Genomic DNA, 21,862 nt, shown 5'->3' with positions numbered 1-21,862 from the left:
TTGTTGCAAAATCCGTGTAATCATTTTATGCAAGCAAACATACAGGAAGTCTTTATTGTTGAGGTCAGAGATGATAATCAAACATTGCATTTTAACCGTGATTTAGTGCTGCCAAATCTCCGCTTTCTGGTCCTGCGCGCAGTGCTGTGTGAGAGGGTGGCTATGGTAGAGCGGAGAAAGCCAACGTGTGCTTCTTTTACCGACATATAACGATATATTTAGCTTTTTATATCCAAACAATGTCAAACTATGCACTGGACTTACTCATGCCAGTAGCAAGACACTACTCATGCCAGTAGCAAGACACCTGCCAAGTTTGAAATCAAACGGACCAACGACACGCAGACAGACAGACAGACGTTCCTGCAATTTATGGATAGATAGATGCGATGGCTTGTTTGTTGGGATAGGCATCCGACAACGAGTACTCGGGGCAACAGCAGGTCTATCATTCGTCATAATTCTTCAAACCCTGACTTGTGAATCTAAAGGTCTCCACCCACTGTTGGTCAGTGAAGTAGAGCTATAATCGGGCCTTACAATTTAGGCCCGACAAGACCTGAGCCCCACAGAAATCAGCCCGAGCCCGAGACTGACAGCTTTTTAAAAGCCTGAACCCGTTTACAGCCCGACATTATTCAAATGTCCGCACGCACACAGCTCTTTTGCCTTTTGTCAAGAATGAGTAACATTTGACATCATTTATTCATGACTAACGTAGCCTAGGCCACTTGGAAGTTGGAACAAAGAAATAAAATAGCCCAAGTCCTCTCAGCATTCTGAAGTTTGCGGGAACCCTCCCATACGCAGCCCCAACATTAATTAGTTCTTGCGCCAGCTTTTCAAACCCCTCGCCATTTACAATATTGAAAGGCCTAATGTCTTTACAGCGAAAGCTGACACACTTCTTCTCCGTAACCATTTGTTTCACCTTTGCAGGGTTTGATTTTGTTGCTGTAGCCTAACAAACGTGATCCTGATGGGCACTGACAGCTTTGATCAACATGCCTTATCAGCGACGAATTCCCTGTCGTTCTACAAAATGTTGCATCCTTTGGATTTTACATAACCACTGGCTCATTATTCTCATTATGCACATGATCAAAACTTTTTCACACCTCAGACTTTGCTTTCTTTGCCGGTGCAACTAAAACTCTAGTCACAAGAGGCCAGCCTCTGTTTCACCTCCTAAGCATCCATTTCTGCATCTTTCTCGCAGCTAACCGAAACGCATCACCTGACCGCTCATTTAGCCTACCGCGCAAGCCCAAGCCCAGCCCGAGCCCGCGTGAAATGATAGAAATTAAGCTCTACAGTGAAGTGCCAAATTTTACAAAAAAAATGCGATGGGAAGCTGCCAACACCCGATTGCGCAATATAAACATTCTCCGCCTTCTCCTTCTAATCGATATTAAACAAAATATTTTCAAAATGAAGGAATGAATTAGGCCTATAGGGCCTAGGCCAGGGGTGGGCAAACTCCGGCCCGCCAAGCACTTTCATCCGGCCCGCCGAGCATTTCATTTGGTTATCAGGCTGCTCGCTATTTTTCTCCTGCGATAGAGACGACATTGGTTAGCTTTACTGCAAACTGCTTTTCACTCTCCTTAGAGAACTTTTACAATGTCAATGTCAAAACATCATGTTAAATAGAGATAACATCATGTTAAACTAAGTTAACTCTTAGTTATCTCCTTGCAGCAGATCTAACGTGAACATTATGCGATCCATTTAATTGGGAACGCGTCTCACGAGAGGGAGAGAGCCGCAGGTTCCAGCTGGCTTGTCATTGTTGATAATTGATATCTCCTTCTTATAAGAAACCTTTAAAAGGAAATTATGAAGGCAACAGTAGTTCCCACTACTGACCATTTAAAAACTGTGAGAGGGACCAGCCATAGGTACAGCACTAGCTATAGCGGAGCAGGCAGAAGATCATTGAGAAATAAACGTGAATTAAAGCGACTGTATTAAATCGACAGTGCACAATTTATACATTTGTTAAACAGCATAAAATTAGCAGTATTTTTAAGCAATTCATATTTTAAAACAAATAGTTTTCATACTAAATTATAGGTTATAAGAAATGTATTTTTTATGTGTGTGTTGTGGTGGTGGTGGTGGGCTAATTTTCAAAACCCAATGTGGCCCTTGAGCCAAAAAGTTTGCCCACCCCTGGCCTAGGCTATTCTGATTGCAAAGAGGAGGGGGTCCATTTCACTCAAAATAGGCAAAGTGTCCCAAAATACTTAGAATCAATAGGTGTTGGAAACGCTGACTAATCAGGCGCGCGGGAACCTATTTTTGACCAGGGGTGCTGAATAACAAAAATAATGGATGTCCGACAATAGCCACAAATTCCATGTTCCGCGACAGCACTCCGAGTCCACTGCGCCCACCCTAACCCCACAGAAGCGCACTTGACATCGTTAGCCTATTTCAGTAAAGCTAAGGAAAATTACTTTTCTGATCGTCAAAACCACACCAGAGATGTTAGGCTTTAAATATAGGCTAATAAGCAGGCTGCAATGATCTCACAAATAATTTCTGAATAGCCTAAAGTGTGTCGTCTCCACAGCAAGTATGTGTTCTAATAATTTCTATCTTAGCGACTAGGATAGTGAAATGATTTCACTAGCTATGCATTTATTATTTTTGCAAAACTGTAAAATACAATTAAAGTTTTTTTTCATCTTATCCATGGTTTTTTTAAACGTGTAAATCGCATAGAATATGTAGGCCTATATCAACCGTAGGCCTACACACTTGATCGCTATCACATAGATGAAACCACGCTACAGTTCTTACAGTAACTGACTCACGTTCACGTTGATCTCTATAACTGTTAATTTTTAGTAGCCTATATTCGAACCTATCCATAACCCTTTTTTGCTATTTGACTCATCATTTCATATTCAAAAATATAAATAATGTCAGACAGCGAATTAGTAATTATTTAAAAAATATATATAATACAGCACCCTCAGCACCCCCCTTCCCGCGCCCTTGTGACATTTAATTTATGCGCATTACCACGGATGCGCATCACTAATTTGCATGAGTTGGATGGAAACACGCTAATAGACAATAAACTGGACTGGAAGCATAACACTGAGGCTGTCTACAAAAAGGGTCAAAGCAGGCTCTATTTCTTGAGGAAGCTTAAGTCTTTTAATGTGTGCACTAAGATGTTACAAATTATGTTACATCCCCTACACAGTACACTGGCAAAACAACAAAGTGTTTTTAGTTGGCGGTTTTGCCAACTCAGTTGCAGTAAAGACAGATATAAGGAAACTTTCTTACCCACAGCAATGTACAATGACTCTCCTTTCAGCAGAGAGAGACGACTTATCTTTTAATCTTTTATATCTAATATGGAGACAATTGTCTTGATTTATGTCTTATTAGGCAGTTACACTTTGGTACTTGGATGTGTATGGTACCTTGACAGCTACCACATGCTATGTCTTGTGGGTGAAAGTAATTTTTTGTTTATGTATGTGGACTATATGTGTGCTTGCTGTATGTTCTTAAGGCTGCTGAAACAACTGAATTTTCCTGTGGGATAATTAAAGTATATCTATCTATCTATCTATCTATCTATCTATCTAAACAAAAACATATTATTTATTCTATTAAATCAATGTACAACTTACCAAGAACTCTTTATGTCTCCTGTTTTTCCAACACAAGAAATGGTTCATATATGTAGCCTTCTTCATCCAAAGGTGTGCAGGTCTCTGGTCAGTGTTGCCTGGATTCTGAAGTGTACATTTAAATAAGTCACAGTAACGTAAGGTTAATGGAAGTATAGTATGTGTTCAAAATTATTACATGATCACAAACAACCCCTCAATACAAAATACATAACGACCTTAAAATATGCCTACTGATTTTGATGAGATTTACATGATACATTTCAATATTCAAAATTTCGCTTTAAGTTGGGCCACTTCTGATTGGAGAGCATGCCTGGTGCATAAGAACAGCACTTCTGATTGGAGAGCATGCCTAGTGCATGAGAAGAACAGCACTTCTGATTGGTGAGCATGCCTAGTGCATGAGAAGAACAACACTTCTGATTGGTGATCATGCCTAGTGCATGAGAAGAACAGCATGTCTGATTGGTGAGCATGCCTAGTGCATGATAAGAACATCATTTCTGATTGGTGATCATGCCTAAGAACAGCACTCCTGTTAGGTGGGCTTCACTGTCTGTCACACATGGAGGATGACATAAACTCATAGATGTGACAAGATTAATCATTTGGACAGAGTTGTAAGCTGTACAACTGTAACCTTTGCAATTAGCTATAGCATTACTTCAAATTGCGATTTCAATAAAAATAAAATAAAAAATTGTGCAGCAGTAGTCGCCCCCCAAGGCCCCTATTAAGGAGGCCAGGAAACAGTTAGACAAAATCCAAGAGTATTTGCTCCTTTAGCCAAATTCTTTGGAAGTTGACCAGATACTTCCAGAACACACTCATTGATCAGACTAATAGCCAGCAGCTTAACACCTCCAACAACCCCAGGCTCTCAGGCCACTAGGCAGGAACGGTGGAGACCTGTTTGGTCACAGAAGAGAAGCGTTGACACATCCAACGGTGGCCAATTCCATCAATCGCTGTTCACCCGACAGCACCTTTAACCTGTACCGGCACACTGTACCGCTGACATACACAAAATATGCCATTGCTTTTACACTTTTCCTATTTTACAGAATGGTAGGCCTATAAAAGAGTTTGGAGTGCTACCCTTATAAATATCTTTGTTGCAATGAGCAAAAAAGTAAACATACCTCCAAATTAGTAGTGGGAGCAGTATTGCGAGGAGAAGCACTGTTACCAAAACCCAATGATGTCTGTCAATTCTGCAGAATTCTGCAAAAGGAAAAGAAATAATATAATTATGTAAAAAACTCTGTCTTTTACAAAGTGATGTAATTTGCTGTGCTGCCGGTGTGGGGTTATGATAGAATGCGCTGACCAAATCGAACGTTTTCCGACTAAAACAAATAACGTTATCAAGCCAGGCATAGGCCTACTACTTGAATGAAAATAGTGTTGACCACCTCAGGACAGACCTATGGGACAGACCTAGATAGTAATGTCGCTAGCTAAATAAAGTTTAGGCTATTGTCATAGCGGATATCTGCGCATAGAATCATGTTAATTCGTTCTGGTAACATTAACTATGCAACAATTTTAGCAAAAATGACCTTAATTATGCAGGTTGAGTCGTTCTGATGGTTCTACAACACTTTCCGGGTCGTTTGGTGGGTGCTTCGTCTCCCCCTATCGCTTCTCCGCGGAAAAAAACGAATATGCAACTTTCTGAACCCGGTCCGGGTAAATCCGGATGTGACTCAGCGGAAGTATCCAATAGCACCTCGAAAATGTAGTCAGATTGTAGTTTCGAAGAAGACTGCAAAACGGACGCCGACTTCGCTTTGTTACTGTTGAAATTGTAAGTAGCCTACCCTTGGGTGAACTTCGTCTTTGTAATGTGGTTTGATAGTTTCTTGAACAATGTGTGCTCAACCATTATATTGTGAGCCCTGTATGTGTTCACCGAAGCTGCAGGGGGAGCTGTGTAGTGAAAAATGTGAGCCCAAATCCGGCGAAAACCCAGAAACAGCAAAGGAATAACCAGACCTGCATAGTGCTTCTTTAACATTAGGCCTAGGCTAGCATACTATAACTTCACTGAATCAATGTCAACTTCCGATGTTGATCTCCGTCTTTTGCCAATCACGATTAGGCCTAATATTTAAACAACGTCTACCACCGTAAACACTATTGTGAAACTCATATAACGTTACAGCTAGGATATAAAATAAACTAGTTGCCAATTTGGACTGTTCAAGGGCTCCATGCTTGTGTATAATTATATTATTGCTTTGGAAATTGCCATTTTTTGCCATATTGTATTGTAGGATTATATTCAATGGTGTCCTCCATTCCAACTAGGAACTACAAATATTCAGCCTACTCATCCCTCCATCTATATCATTATATTCATCCATCCATCCTAGCACATGCTGCAAGTCCCATTCCTAGAGCAGCATAAAATGTATAGGTAATCTACATATTGCCCATGTAATGTTTTTCAATGTTTCACAACCACAGTAACTACCAAGCAACCACAAGAAAAATACATAGTGTCCTTTATAAGACCTACAAAGGCACCAACTTTCTCTCCATCCATTTACTTCAAACCATTCATGCATCCCTTAAACTATTTGTCTATCAACAATGTCTAATCGCCAAGACCCCTGGCAGTTGGGTTAGCCCTTTGAGCCGTGGATCTGCCCAAGGTTTCTTCCTTGGTAAGGGAGTTTTCCCTTGCCCCTGTTGCTCTTGGGTGCTCCTTGTTGGTGCCCCCCCTCCCAATCCCAATCCTCCCCCACCTTTCTTATGCAGCCCTTGCCACTTAATCTACTAAACAAGGGCGTAGGTTTAGTCTCAGCTTTGGTGGGGACACAACCACAACTCCTGTTGTCACGATACCAACATATTGTTTCAATACCAATAGCAAGTGAAGAATCTTGATTTCGATACTTTTGCAATTTTTTAAAATTTGATTTGGTTTGTGTGATTTGTGAGATCATTTACATCAGTGGCAATCATAGAATTTGATTGACCCTCCACACACACACACATAGAAAGTGATGGTTGTCATAGGTTTCTTTTTCATATTTTGGAATTCATATAAACGATAAATTTATATTGATAATTATGTATAGTATTTTATGATCTGCATGATTACTAATAGCTAAACATATTTAGTAATTTGATTATATCATATTGATATTTAAATTATTAGGCAACACTTGTCTATATCATCACATTTGGTGTGTAAATCTAATTGAGTGTCTGTCACTTTAAGAAGAACGTGAATGCTGAAAAATAGTTTCGCAAGTGCAAGAATATGTGGATTCAATTCATCATGTTTGCTATGTCATTAGATAAAATAAACGTTTAAAAAACTAACAAGTCAAAGAAAATCTTTCTGGGATGAGATCATAGAAGAGATAAGTGTCTTAATTTCTATGAGTATGGAAATGCACCAGTTTATCTTTTATTTCTTTGCATTGTGCAGGCTACATTCACAAATACATTAGCCTACATAAACAGAATATAGGAACAGGAAAATGTCTCGGATCAATTGTTTATTGCGACTGCAAGATTGGTAGCCCAATTAACCTAACAGTCAGTGATGGTGACCTGATTATAGCCTATGTGACTGTCCGTGCGGCACACCCTTATACACGGGTTTCCCGTTTACCAACAAAACTAGATGCGCGCGCAGTCCGTGGGGCAGAAGACGCTTGGTGGCCGTCCACAACATTATAAACTTAACCTAAATAGTCGGCTGCTGTAAGCTACAATCGGATTTTTTAGTATACCCCTGTTGTCTCAATGATAATAACATCTAATTTCAGACTATATTTCAAAGTTTGCGATTCATTTGCATTATTAATATAACATCGTATTTTGTCATTTTTGGCGAAGACATGCATTATGTTAGGGATATTGAACATATTTAACATTCTCTAACCATCGTGATTTCGAATTGGTGCAGTTTTCAGCACAAAAACTCATTTTATTCTTCTGCTCTTTTGCATTGCTCTATGCTGTTCTATGGTGCTTTCTGCCTCTTGGTTGCGCACGCATGTTTTTGTGACGTTGCATAGAAATCCATGTATTCAACATGACTCCTAACTTTGGTTGAAAGATTACAGAAGCTAGGTTAGCTGTGACAATATCCTGGGTAATATCCTAACAGCTATGCTATTTTACACAGTAAAATCCGCATTTGAAAGCCTGGTCACTAGTTGCCAGTTTGTATGGCTAATTATTTTGCCTAGACTTTTGGGTGGCATAGCTGATCTACAAACCACAAAAGGGGCAAACATGAAGGGCAAAGGGAATATCACAATGTTTTACTCTGGCCTTTTTTGGGATAGGCTATGTATTGGCAGACAGCCCTAACTTCCGCTCGCTTGACTGCCGGTGCAAACAAGTAGCCTACAGTAGCCTGTGCTTTGTCACTCTCTGTGCGTGTAGCCTAGGCCTACTGTAGCGTGCATGTCAGATGTCTTCCCCCTCCCCCTCCCCCTCTATTTTTCAGCAAATCATATGACGACGTTTCTTGTACTGTTGTGCTGGCGGTCAGAATGATCAGTAGCACAAATAAGTTTGCTAAATTATTGGTGGGTACAATTTTGTCATCTTAAAATATTGATTATGACTAGTCCTTAGCGTCCCACCCTAAATCTACGCCCATGCTACTAAACCCCTCTTCTACTGCACTTTTTACCCCCCCCCATAAATGCACAAATAGGCTGACACCAGACATAATTTCACTGCATTTCTTACTTCCAGTAACTATATGCATGTGACAATAAACTTCCTTGTATCCAATTCAATTACTACCTAGGAACCTCCACAGCTTACTTTAGCAACCAACATAGACATATCTTTATAGCAGAGTAACCACTATGATTACCCTAGGAAAAGCCTAACAGCTATCTCAATTACCCTAACAACAACCTATTAACCACTACAAAAATGCTAACCTAGCATCCACCATAGCAACCTGCATAGCAACTGCTCTAGCATAACAACCACCATATCTACCCCCAGCAACCATCTCAAGTACCCTAGCAACAATCTAGCAATGACTACCAAAGTGTCATCCAAGCAACTGCCATATTAACATAGTAACCTTAGCAACCGGCATTATTTAGCATAACAACCACCATATCTACCCTAGCAACAAACTACCAACCACTACCGTAATGTCAACCGAACAACTGCCTTAGCAACCAACATGATTACCCTAGCAACCAGCATAGCAACCACTTTATATAACATAGTAACCACTATGATTACCCTAGCAACACCCTAGCAACTGTCTCTGTTTTTTTTCATTTGCATGCACTGTTAATTTCTTGGAATTGAATTTCTAGTTGATTATTATGGTAATGATGATATTCACATGTCAACATACATGTCTACCATCTGACAACAGATAGAATGGCTATTTCACTTCAATGGTATTACCTCTACAATTCCTAGAAGTTTCATTAGATTCATTTCACATTTTGTGTATGAATTCACAGGTGTCCTTTTATATTATGGTCATGCCCCCCACCCCCTGTCAAGTAGGCTGAAATTATTGGTTCCCACAGGCGACAAATCATGACATTTGGCAACCATATCATCCATCCCAGTTTCTACTCTGGGACAGAGATTTGGGCCCAAATGTGGCCCATGGGACTCCATAGCGCCCCTTATGCCCAGTGGGTATAGACTGAAAGGGTTTTTTAGGATAACTTGTCAATAGTTGCACTGCATATTGCATATTGACGCATGCACCACATGTGAGTGCATGTTGGATTCCATAATGTCATGGGTCGCAGACCGCAGGTGATCAGGTCCACCATTACTGCCTGCAGCTATATTTACTTTTTTTTATTTGTTAATTTGTTTGTTTGTCTTGATGTCTGTGCTTTATGGGTAGGCTGGTGAGTCATGCTGCTCCTTCGGGCATCTTGTTTCTGTTTATTGTCAATTATTTCTTAACTTGTCTGTTTATGTCTTGATGTCTTTGTGTGGAGTGCTTTGGGTTGCAAAAATGCAAAAATTGGGTTTTTAGAAATGCACTATATAAATAAACTTACCTTACCTCACTAACCTAACTGAAGCACATAAGTTCACATGATTAAATTCATGCAAATTGGATCAGTCTGTGATTTTAAACATTTTTACTTTGTAACACTGTGAGACTTGTAAGACTTTCAACTTGAAGATTTCGCCCCTTGAGATCAAATATGCAAGTATTCCCTCATTTACGTAAGCAGTGTATTTTTCTTGTGTAGTCTACAAAGTGTGCAAAGTTGTAGGCTGCCCGTTAGGGGCGGCCTTGGTTGTCTCTCCTCATACACTGACAGGAAAGCTGCAAAAGACAGGAATCATGTGACCATCACGTGACCCAGCATTCGGGCCCTGCAAAGTGAGGTGGCTCAGGCTATCAAACATTGAACGACAAAGGTAAGCCTTTCATCACGTTTCAGATTCGGTTAATTTCGATTTTGACGCACAGTGAATTGAACTTAATGTGTTAATTTACTAATATGACTGCAGTTAGACTCCTGTTAATGTCACTTTGCAACTGAATAACCGTTTTGCTTGCATATTATTGTTAATGATGGCTTGCTAATGTTGGCTAACGTTCATATTAGACAAGCTAACGATAACGTTAGATATCAAATTGCTTTAAAATATAACGTTATTTCTGTATGTTGTAAAGCAGATACATCTATAATGAGAAGGTGATAAAACATAGGAAGATGCATCACGATTTGTATGTGAATTGTACAATAGTGGTTAACTTGAGCTGTTTACATGAATCAAAATACTAGGCATTGGGCCGATATTTGTAGTAGAAATTGTCAAGTTGTCTGACCTTAGATGTGGATAGAAAAATTGGAATGATTCAACAGTGGCACTCCGGTCGTTTGACTATGTATTTGTAGTGGAGATTGCATACTAGCCAACTTTTATGTCATGTCTGAATGACCCAAATGGACGTTATAGCTGCTAGTCTGCTCATTTGCTAGTTGTGATTTGAAGATGGTCATTTTAATTGACTTGCGATAAAGCTGTAGCCTATCATATATCATATAGCTAAAGGGGTGCAGTGTAGGCTATGTCACGATTGTAAGACATGATCTGTTACTGCATGTTATAGCCCAGCAGTTGTTTATTGGGGAAAGGGAACGTTTTAGTAAGCTTTAATCACATTATTTGAAGGGATTCACCAGGTATGCTTTATTATTAGGCTTACTAGTATTTGTGCTGTTTTAATTGTCAAGCAGCATTTCTAAAAGATTCGTCAATGTGCAGCCATTTTAAAGTAGTAATTTCATTGTATTTTTCACTTTGTTATTCGTTGCCTGACTGTCAACACCTTGGCTTTCCGTAGATGTGTAGACTTAGACTTTTAGCAAGGAAAATAAAATTGATGACTGCTTGAACAGCAGCCGAGCCGAGCCCCTACATTTCCTTTTTTTTTTTTTTTTTAATCAAATGGTAAACTAGGTTTCCTTTTGTGGTTATCGTAAGCTTGTGACATTTGAAAGGCCAATTTTCTGTTATTCGTGTGCATGATGGTCCACCTAACGTCGGTGTTTTTTCTTTCTTTTTATTTTTTTTATGTCACTGCGCTTCTGGGCTTCCATCTTTGAAGGGATTCCCGGCGCTGATTGGAGCGAAAATCAATGACGCAATGACGTTGCCGGGTTCCGCTCTCCCGCGGAAGGACAGATGATGATTACCCATCCAGACTTCACTTTCAACTCGTTCGGACATCGCTGAAAAATAAAAGTAGCTACCAATTCCACTGGCACCACAGGCCGGCTTTTGCTGTCAGATGATTGAAGTAGATGTCTGGGATTATGTTGACACTGTAGAGAAGGCATCAGAAATGACGGGCATAGACTCGGCGCCTCTAAGTGGAGTAAATTGGATGTCTGTAGACGATCGCGGGTATTAAAGAAATACACCTTGCCGCCGGTGACAAGAGCAAGGTGAAGTTTTTTCCTTTTTAATTATGTCGTTAAGTTGATGGGCGATTGCATTGGTGGTTTAAAACACTGCTGTTGAACATTAATGACTGAGTTAACACGGATGATTGAAAAGTAAGGATAGCCTACGACGAAGAAAAATTTGAAGTCAATCCAAACAAACCAAGCAATCTATTCACTGTAGACTTAGAAATGACTTGATCAACGTGCCTTTTCCATTTATGCATGTCATCTCGTTCATTATTTTACAAACGAATCATGGAACATTTGAGGTGATCACTTTGGCAACGCCACTCGGATATCCCTGATTCCAAACCACACGAAGTTCATCTCAAAAGGTCACATCGCCTATTTTGGATATCATTATTGGATCGCTGACTCCAGAGTAGTGGCCTTTGTGCTATGAACTCACAGACCGCAGCATTTGCGCCTAGCCCGCACTGACACTTCAAGTGTCTTGGCACAAAACTCGTGAAACACCTTGCTACTACATCGGAGAACCGTTTGTTGGCGGCAGGAATGTTCGCGGCGGTCGAGCATGGCCCCGTGCTCTGCAGCGACTCGAACATCCTCTGCTTGTCCTGGAAAGGGCGCGTGCCGAAGAGCGAGAAAGAGAAGCCGGTGTGTCGGAAGCGCTACTATGAGGAGGGCTGGCTCGCGACGGGGAATGGCCGGGGTGTTGTAGGAGTGACGTTTACTTCAAGCCACTGCAGAAGGGACAGGACGACACCTCAGAGAATAAACTTCAATTTGAGGGGACACAACAGCGAGGTTGGTGGCTGTCTTTATTCATTTTGTTGAATTGCAATTCAACTATGTAGCGAATTTCTGATTGCTCCAAGCCAACCACTGACCAAGTACAAGAGAAAAATAAGCAGGCTATCATACAGAAATGTATCATACAGTCTTGATGAAAAAATCATATTAGGCCTATACCAGTGGTTCTCAACCTTTTTTGAGCAAACGCCCCCCTGACCTTACTTTGATCATCTGGCGCCCCCCCCACACACACACACAAAAAAAATACACCCCTGGGTGGGCTATAGGCCACTCACACTCATGCTATGTTGCTTAAATAACAAAACGAGCCCATTTCTGTGCTGTTTTGGTTTCTTCTGGAATTATAACAAAATGTCCCTATGAGCCTATTTTATTATTAAGCAGATTTAGCCCACTGTTAGAAGCAATAGGCAGTGTTGCCACAGTTACCTTGAAAAAGTAATCTGATTACTGATTACTGATTACTCCTTTAAAAAGTAACTTAGTTACTTTACTGATTACTTGATTTTAAAAGTAACTAAGTTAGATTACAAGTTACTTTATTAGTTACTTTCACCGCACAGCCTCTGCTTGGCTTATCTCTGCAGCGCACATGTGAGAGATTACAGGCTTCCTCCTGCAGGTATTCCACACTTTATTTACCGACAACACCTCTCAACATAAAAATGATAACCAGTTTTGCCAATACTCACTATACTGGAAGTGCATTTTAACAGCAATGTATAGCAGACATCCCAACCTAACCTATTTAGATACTGAAATTCAGATGTTTGTTCAATAATGTCTAAGTACACCAAATAAGGAAGGCCTATTGATAGAAATTGTTATAGTAAAATATGTAGATTTTTTTTTCATGTAGCCTTGGCAACTAGCCATCTTGTATAGGCCTGAGTAATATGCAAATTAAATTACACTTGTTTAACTCACCTCAACAAGTCTTTTGCAAATAATTTAACCCGCCGTGAGCAATGCTAAAGTCGCTGTTACAAACAGTGCAGTGTGCAAGATTATCATTATGTTTTAATCTTTTGAGACAATTGGGTACACTTTTGTGTAGTCTGATGTGAAATGGGTCTTAAATCTTCCTTTTTGAGGGGCACTGACGCTGCCATGACGCTTCTGTTCCTAGATACATTGACTGAACTGATTAATTATGTTTGGGAGAAAAGAGATATAAGCACACTTACACTGAAAACTGATTGGTTGATTTAGCAAAACAGACCAGGATGCTCTCTGTCTTGGATGCGCTTCAGGCACAAACGCACCACTCCTCTCTCTCTCCGTTGTGTGCGCATTAAGCTCATATGCACACGCGATTTGAAGCAAAGATTCTAGAATCTTTGATTTGAAGTCCGGTCTGGCTTGCGTGCTCTTGTTCGCTCTAGGTTCCTTGAGATTTTATGTAATTTGCGGGCGTCAGGAAGCCGCTATCAATATGTGGGAGACTCCCAAAACTTCGGGAGACTTGGGATGTCTAGCTAGACAGCACTTTGTCGCCAGCACAGAATGTACAATGTACCTTAATGTTGTCATGTTTAGCTGACACAAACTTAAAGTAATGACTGATGAAATGTGCATCTCTCTCTCTCCCTCCATTGTTGTTTACGTTTGTGTCGCTGCACGTGAATTGTCCTCATGCTGAAAACGTGAGCATAGTCTACATGACATTAATCCCCAAGACAAGAAGAAAGCAAAGAATATATCTTTTTATTAAGGAAAATGACAAAAATAGTAACGCACAGTAACTTAGATAAGTAACTTTAATCGGATTACTGGTTTGTAAATAGTAGCGCGTTAGATTACTCGTTACTGAAAAAAGTGGTCAAAATAGACTAACGCCTTGCTAAGTAACGCGTTACTGGCATCACTGGCAATAGGAGACTGGTTGGGTAAAAAAAAAAAAACTACCACATTAGCATTGGTTGTATTTTTTTTTAAATCAATAGGAACATTAAATGTAGGCAACAAGATGTGTCATTTTATCATGGACAAAAATCAAGTGCACATCATGTAACAATCCAACGGATTAGCAACGGTCTTTTCGTGGAGACTACGCTCAGAGCAGCTGCAGAACAACAGCGAGCGGAAAACGGGCTATAGAGATGACGATTGCTGGGGCTGGGGAAAGTGAGTCCGGGCGTGTGCAGGCCCGAACTGCACTGTATGACCACTGAGCATAGATAGATAAACAGTAAAATGTAGCTGGGACGGTAGAGGGGTTAGAAACCCATGAATGAAAATAGCCTATTTATTTCAGGTAGCCTATTTTTGCACCAAAAATATGTGAAAACCATGAAAGTTTAAAATGTAAAAAAAAAAAAACCTCTCACCTTCCCAGCGCCCCCCTAGGTAGTACGAACGCCCCCCAGGGGGCGGTACCGCCCCCGTTGAGAAACCCTAGCCTATACAGTATGTATCATTACAATAGTATCAAAGAAACATACAATGTGGTGTATATTGATTCAGATGTATCCTAAGTGTCTATGGGGCAGAAGAATGACAGGAGTCAGGACATATTGTAAACTTTTTACTCACTAGAGCACATATGGCTTCTAGTATTGCATGGAGTAGTGTCAGTTGCTGAAAAGAAATAGTTCGATTGTTGACTCTTGAAAAAGTCCATTAAAAACTTGTCTGAAATATTACTTGCAATCACACTCTCCATATCAGTAGAATTGGTTCCACATACAGAGATGTGGAAATGGAAAGTAATGATGGGGAGTCAATTACATAATGAAAAATACAGCGCTTCATTCTTCTACCTGCATGGCTGATCAAACGCTGCACTTCTGTGCCGGTGTCCCAGGTGGCACTGAACGAGCAAGGTGCTCGGTGGAGAATGTAGAAATCAATCATGCGGAGCCCACGTCATTTCCCGCCGTGACAGTTTGGAAATTACTCTGCCTAATGAATTCTGTCAGCCTGGTGACAGATCGACTCGCTCATCTGTGCAGCCCCCTCTAATGCAGTCTTTTTAACTGCTCCCGAAATCTATGTTATGCACCAAGGGGTTAAACTACCCTGTGCAGTGCGAGTGTCTGTGAAACTGCTGTCATCTTGTGCTAATCTCTTTCTACGCTTGTGAAATTAGCCATGTTCAAGATGCTGTAGCCTGTGTGGGCCTGACCTGGTTCAGGGAAACTACATGCACATGAGCAGAGCGCAATCATCATGTAGCCTAACGCAGAGTAAACACAAATTCATCATGGCCTTGTAGAAGCAAAAGCTTATGGGCATTTTAAGTAACACCGTGTAGAAATCTACCAATTTCTGAGGGATGTTTTTGCAAGCAGCTACCTTTTGGTGCCATCTTCAAATTCTTTTTGATGGAATATGGTCATGCAAAGGACAAACCAGTGTCTACTGCTAGGCCAGGTTATGCACTGAGCTGTTTTGTGGGGCTGGGAAGGAGCACCCAGCAAAAAAAAAGGGGGGGGTGGGGCCTTCACAGCAAGACTGTGCCATCAGTATCGCAGAAAAAGGCTACTGAGTTAGTTGTTAGCAAGCTTTAATTCATGCCATCTGGGTTGTGGTTGGTGGTATTTGAAAGGTTTTTGTACACTTTTTAGGTAGGCTAGTTTGTTTGCTAGTTGTAGACCTGGGGCCGTATTCACAAAGCCTTTTATCTTACCACTAGGAGTACTCCTAAATCGCACTAAAAGATTTTAGCTAGGAGTTTTCTCTTAAAAGTTATTCACAAAGCCTTTCAGACCTACTCTTAGTAAGGAAAAATGACAACTCCTAAACTAAGAGTGAGTCTTCGTTGCTATGGATGACGTCATTACTCATGCACGAGCTTGACTGAAGTGACCACCTTGATTGGCTGATGATTGCAACGCGGGAATAATTCCAAACACCTCCTTTACGATGATGAGTGACAGGTGACAGGTCTGAGAATGCGTGCGCTACACAAGTAGTGCGAAGGACGGAAGATGATGAATAACTGAATAAAAAGGCCTAGCCTAAATGAATAAAGAGTAAGGCAAAACAAATAGCCTAGTAGCCTAATGAAACATAGGCCTACGGATTGATGCAGTAGCCTATCTTTGCAACATTATTAAATGAATCTGTCACCATGCCTACGTTGTAAAGAGGAGAACATTTTAATTTGATTCACAATAAAACGTTACATTTAATTTACATGTTGACAATGAGTAGTTTTGGTTGTTGTTGGTGGCGTTATTGCATCCCTTTTATGCCTACAATGCAAAATTGTTCCCTCGCGATTGGAAGCTCCTGTTGCCGCATACGCATTTCAAAACATCGCGACGTGAAATGCGGCAAAAAGCTGTTTGTGAATAGGTCTTAGTGAGTTAGGAGTCCTCTTGACTTCTTTTAAGGTGTCCCAGACTTAGGTGCTACTTTTAGGTCTAAAATGCTTCGTGAATTACTTTTAGTGAAAAAAATTAGGACAGGGCTCCAGAGTGCGACCAATTTGGTCGCATATGCGACCTAATTTTTCAAAAGTGCGACTAAAAAAATCGGAGGTCGCACCAGTGCGATCAGCTATTCGAGAGGAAAACGTGTCCGCATTGAAACTCTACCTTTGGTTCAATAACAGACACATATTTGGCCAATATCGTGGTTTAAACAAATCACAGATAGTGAAGGGCGGGACCTCCCCTCTGATTGGCCGTGGCCCAGTGCCTGTGTGTAAATTTGAAAATGCGTACGTGCTGCAGAGAGAGAGAGAGGTCAGTGACCCGTCAGATAAACAGTGTGGATGTAGTTGTAGATGTGCATTACAGTGTGGTCACATAGGCCGAGATAAATGTCCCCTCTCCCCACTGCCTTTCGGCGGCTGGCAGCAGCAAACCGATTAGACGAGCCCGAGATGATGATCAAGTTTATTGTTGCCTACGATAGGCCTAGTGAAACTTACCTTCACCAAGTTCAGTCCGAAATAATTATTCATCAGAAAAATAGTTTGAACGTAAACCCGACGTACAGGAATGCCATTTGCGCCAAATTTATAGGAGTCATTGCAGATTAAAAGACGTCTTAAAATTGCGAACAATGCATACAAGGCCTTCCCGAACGACAGAGATACAGATATCGCCGAAAAGGAGTGCGTCATTGTTCACAGTTACATGCAGGGAGTAACCCGGTTTTCAACAGCAATACTCTTTTTGCGCGCGAGTTGTGTAAACTCATTCTGATGGCATCAATCAATTCAATCCGGTATTTGGCGCAAACCGAATATCTCTGCTACATTTAAAGCCCGAATATTCCCTGCATGTATAACTGTGGTCATTGTGTACGGTGAATTGAATGGACACATTTAGATCGAGCATGGCAAGTCAATTGCAATAGCCTATAATAATAGGCCTACCATTTCGTTACTGCATTAACCATAGTGATGTTCTTATTGAAAATGTAAAAATACTAAAATTAAAAAGTAAATTGCATTGTGGGGCTGTCAAATGATTATTGCAATCATCATTGAAAAATCACATAAAAATCCCCCAGGCTACTTGGAACATCTCTTTAAATTGTGCTCAAATACATTTCTATGGAAGATGCTAGCATGGCGAGCTGGTTTAGCCAAGGCCTAAAGATCATGAAGGATAGTATGTAAGACATTGAGCCATGAGATTTGAAGCCCTTAAAAGACGTGCACTGTTAATTTACTCACTGTTATTTTTATTTAATTAATCTTGATATGTTTTAAGTTTACATTTCAGCTCAGTGAAGCACTTAAAGCACCAACACTTCATTAAGTTCCTTTTCTTGTAGAATTGTAAATCATAAGTCATAGGACAACCTAGGACAGTAATTAAGGGAAAAAAGTGGTTGAAAATTTGGGTGCACCTAACTTTTGTTTTGGTGCACCTAAGAAAAAAAAGTTAGGCGCACCAGTGCAAAAAGTTAGTCTGGAGCCCTGTAGGAGTCCTAAAGTTAGGAGTGACACTCCCATTATTTTTAGGAGTTGCTCCTAAATTCGCCACTTAGGAGCTACTTTTAGCCTTAAAATTCTTTGTGAATACGGCCCCAGAACTCTATGGCCTAACGCTGCTTTGATGGCCATGGAGGATTGCTAGGGTGTGCCCTTTGCCATGTGCTGAATGGGCAGTGCTTTTGGGCTGTGCGCATCTATTCCTGGTACAGGTAAAGAGCTCTTTGAGGTGGGGCAGTATGAAGGGATGAGTGTGTTGAATCTCAGCCAGCCTTGGCTGGATGGAGGTGAATGAAAAGGCCTGAGGTGTGTGTGTGTGTGTGTGCACGTGTGCACATGGACTAGGGCTGGGTGCTGCACAGATTTATTGAATCGTTTCCACTCTGATTCACAAGATCTCAATTCAGTTTAAGATATGATTTGATTCCGCTAGAGATATTTAAGTTACAACCAATGTGGCTTGGACATTGTACAATAAGCCCTCTAACATGGTGCATTATTAGAAATATAAATATTTACATTAAGAACTAAACCCGAAAAAGTTTCATTAAATGTTTGTTTTAGGCAAGCCTCCACAGGAAAAACGTGGAGGACTACAGTGCATTAAAGCATTGATCTCTGGATTTCATGAATCAGTATTAAATTATTAAAATAAATGTTGATTCAAAGCTACTTTCTAATATTTGACCCTAGTGTGCACTCTGAAGAGATTCCATGAGCACTTTTCTGCCATTTGCTGAGTGAGTGCCTGCATGCGTGCCACTCTCCACATTGTCAAGCAGTGAATGCGGAGATACAGCAGACAATGAGTTGTTCACTCAAAGGGTGTCCAAGCAAGGAATGGCGTTGGTGTTATGGTAGTGCCCGATTAGATTAGATTTGCTTGTTGTACAACACAATACATTTTCGAACAGTGGCCACTATGGTTAAGTGAACTGGAGTGGTGTGTCTGAAATCGCAATCTGTTTATTTATGATGATCTCTGCTATTATAATACCCCTTTGGTGGTGGGGGGTGTGGGGGGGGGGTTAACATAGGCTAGACTAATAGGATATGGAAGTTCTAATTGACAGTGTGATGTGCAATTTTCTGTAGCAGCAGAGACATACACTTACTCACTCTGTCAGTTATGTAACCCCGGCTGCTTTCAGATTGTGCTACACATGCTTTTTAGAATGTGAACGTTTAAAAATAAAATGGATAAAAATAAACAAAAAGCAATCATGTGTCTTGACCCGCTGTCTAATCCTGAAATCATCCATAATCCCAGAGGAGTGCCTATCAGTGTAGCTCATCCCATCTGATGAAAACGCAAAGATCTGGGTTTTTATTTTCCCTCTCTGTGTGTATGTAGTGGGTGGCTGTGGCGAATGCACGCACATAAGATCCGTGAGAAAGAAAGCGAGTCAATGAGGGCCAGAAAGAGAAATTGGCGCACTTACCACTTCTGTGTGATGACCGATTGGAATCTTGTGAAGTTGAGTAAATGCACGAGTAGGCAGTGTTCACAACGCTGTACTTTATGTTTAACTTTTTTTGCACATAGCACTGGTGCCACAGAGGTTGATTGTAGCACATAATAGCCATCAGGAGAGGTCATGCTATGTTTTTTTTTTTAGTGATTTTCTTTTTTAAGAGCTTCTAAATATGCATTGGAAGTCAGTTAATTAGTTAAAAACAGTTTATATTTCCAAGTTTAAGATTAGAGTAGATTCAACTCAATTTTCATTGCCCAAGTAAAATACCAATACAACAAAATAGGCTACAGTTTTACATCTAACCAGTAGTGCAAATGAACAGGCTAACTGGCATGTCATAAATCGCACATCCATGATATGCATCACTAAACCATCCCATACACAGACAGTGCGTAGCCCACAGAAGATAGCTGAAGGTCTGTGGCTAAAACAGTACTAGTGAAAGTATTGTGAAGCTTTTTTTTGGAACCATGTTTGGCTAATCAAGTACTACTAAGTGAGACCAGTGGTATGCTGAGTGTAAAGCCTGCAGTGAGTTAAAATTTGACAGTTTACACACATACTTCAAACAAACAAACAAACAAACAGCTTATTATCACACGCATGCAATGTATATCAAACGCAAAGCTGTATCCCACTAGTGCTATGCTGGTAAATTATCCGTGACACAGACTGATTTTTTTTTTTGTAGCACGTAGAAAATGTATGTCGCACAGTACAGCCTTGGTTCAGGTCTAGGTTACCACAGAATGAGGCCTTAAACACAAGAGCAAGCACTTACAACATTGTAGGGTGTATTTCAATTTTACTGAATGCACTGTGAGGCCTTGGTTAGACTGATGTTGCCTGTGTTTATGTATCCCGTATTCAGCAAGGGCCCAATAGCGTGTGTGTGCGTGTGCGCGTGTGCGTGTGCGTGCGCGTGCGCGTGTGTGTATGCGCCTGTGTCTTTGTGTGTGTGCGTGCCAGGGTTTCCGTTGTCCGGTAATTACCGGACATTGGCCGGAAAAAAAATGAAATGTCCGACAAAATTAAATCTCTCCGGTCAAATTGTCAGATTGAAATTGGCTAATAATCCCGTCCCCTAACGCAATCTGAATTTGAGAATAAGCCTTAATATGTAGGCCTAAGCCTATATTATACGTCCCCTGGCTATGTTTTTAAATGAACAGGCTCTACCCTTTGAAAGTTATTAAACAACACTCATAACCTATGCTGCATTTCAAATAGGAAGCACACACTTAAAACGTCCATGTTAAACAACGAACAAATGAGAGGCGGTTCAAACATGGCCAGGCCCAGGCAGACTAGCCTTAAACGTTTTTTCAGAGGCCAGACGCGATGGATGATGATAAATTGGTAACGTCTGAAGCCTCAGATGTCCGGTCAACTCCACCACCACCAGATAAAAAGCAGAAGTGTCGGGCGTATCTGTCGGAATCAGTGACATTGGAAGTGGAGTTGCGGGGGGTGCGGCCGCTCCAAGACACTGTCATTCTCCGTGTACATTAGACATGCAAAGTGTTCTTTACCCAAAGCATACAGTAGGTTTATGCGTTCTCTGTCTATGATCTGCAGGGTTAGGGCCTCCTCGATGAGGCGATTACTGGTTCGCGGATCATTTCTGGCACAATTAAACGGTATCATTGAACCGCGGCCGAAAGAAAAAGAAACTAAACATTTCCCAGAATAGGAAACATTTCTTAATTTATTGTTATCAAATAAAGAGGCATAGCATTAGGGGGTAGTGGTGTGAGCGCTCATTCTTGTGCACATCTGTGCAAGTTAAACAGTCACCACAGATAACGTGGGTAGCAGCAACAAACAACGTAGCCTTTTTAAAACAACGAACGAAGCGGACTCTTGCTGTCCATGAAAAGATACTGGCTAGATCTTGTTAGGCATGTTTAAGTTAGGCTAATGAACATGTTGCATTCTATACAGATTATGTAATTCTTTAAGCTACATTGCCTGTCTCCAGTTTTCCTCAGTTTGACTAATTAAGAAGGGATAATAGGATATTTGACCGGCATATCATCAAAATGTCCGGAAAACGAAACCTCTGCCGGTCACTTTGACCGGCACCATTTTTTTCTAGCGGAAACTCTG

At 40.8% G+C, this 21,862-nt stretch overlaps 1 protein-coding gene across 2 annotated transcripts in view; it reads left to right on the top strand.

The window, feature by feature from the left end:
- The first annotated feature begins 9,990 nt into the window (after positions 1 to 9,990).
- tulp4a (TUB like protein 4a) overlaps positions 9,991 to 21,862 on the top strand; it is a 41,971-nt gene continuing 30,099 nt past the window's right edge. For both annotated transcript variants that reach the window (XM_076271645.1, XM_076271644.1), the window contains exons 1-2: positions 9,991 to 10,064; positions 11,263 to 12,370. In XM_076271645.1, the coding sequence (XP_076127760.1) occupies positions 12,119 to 12,370 (252 nt within the window). In that variant the 5' untranslated portion in view covers positions 9,991 to 10,064; positions 11,263 to 12,118. The remainder of the gene's footprint in view (positions 10,065 to 11,262; positions 12,371 to 21,862) is intronic.

Source organism: Alosa pseudoharengus, unplaced genomic scaffold (assembly GCF_046254945.1).
Source record: "Alosa pseudoharengus isolate Yale_2024_CS ecotype anadromous, Long Island Sound unplaced genomic scaffold, YU_APseudo_1.1 YU_APseudo_1.1_scf_7, whole genome shotgun sequence".
Taxonomy (NCBI): domain Eukaryota; kingdom Metazoa; phylum Chordata; class Actinopteri; order Clupeiformes; family Clupeidae; genus Alosa; species Alosa pseudoharengus.
The sequence above is the reverse complement of the archived record's forward strand: the minus strand, read 5'-3'. Positions and strand labels throughout refer to the sequence as shown.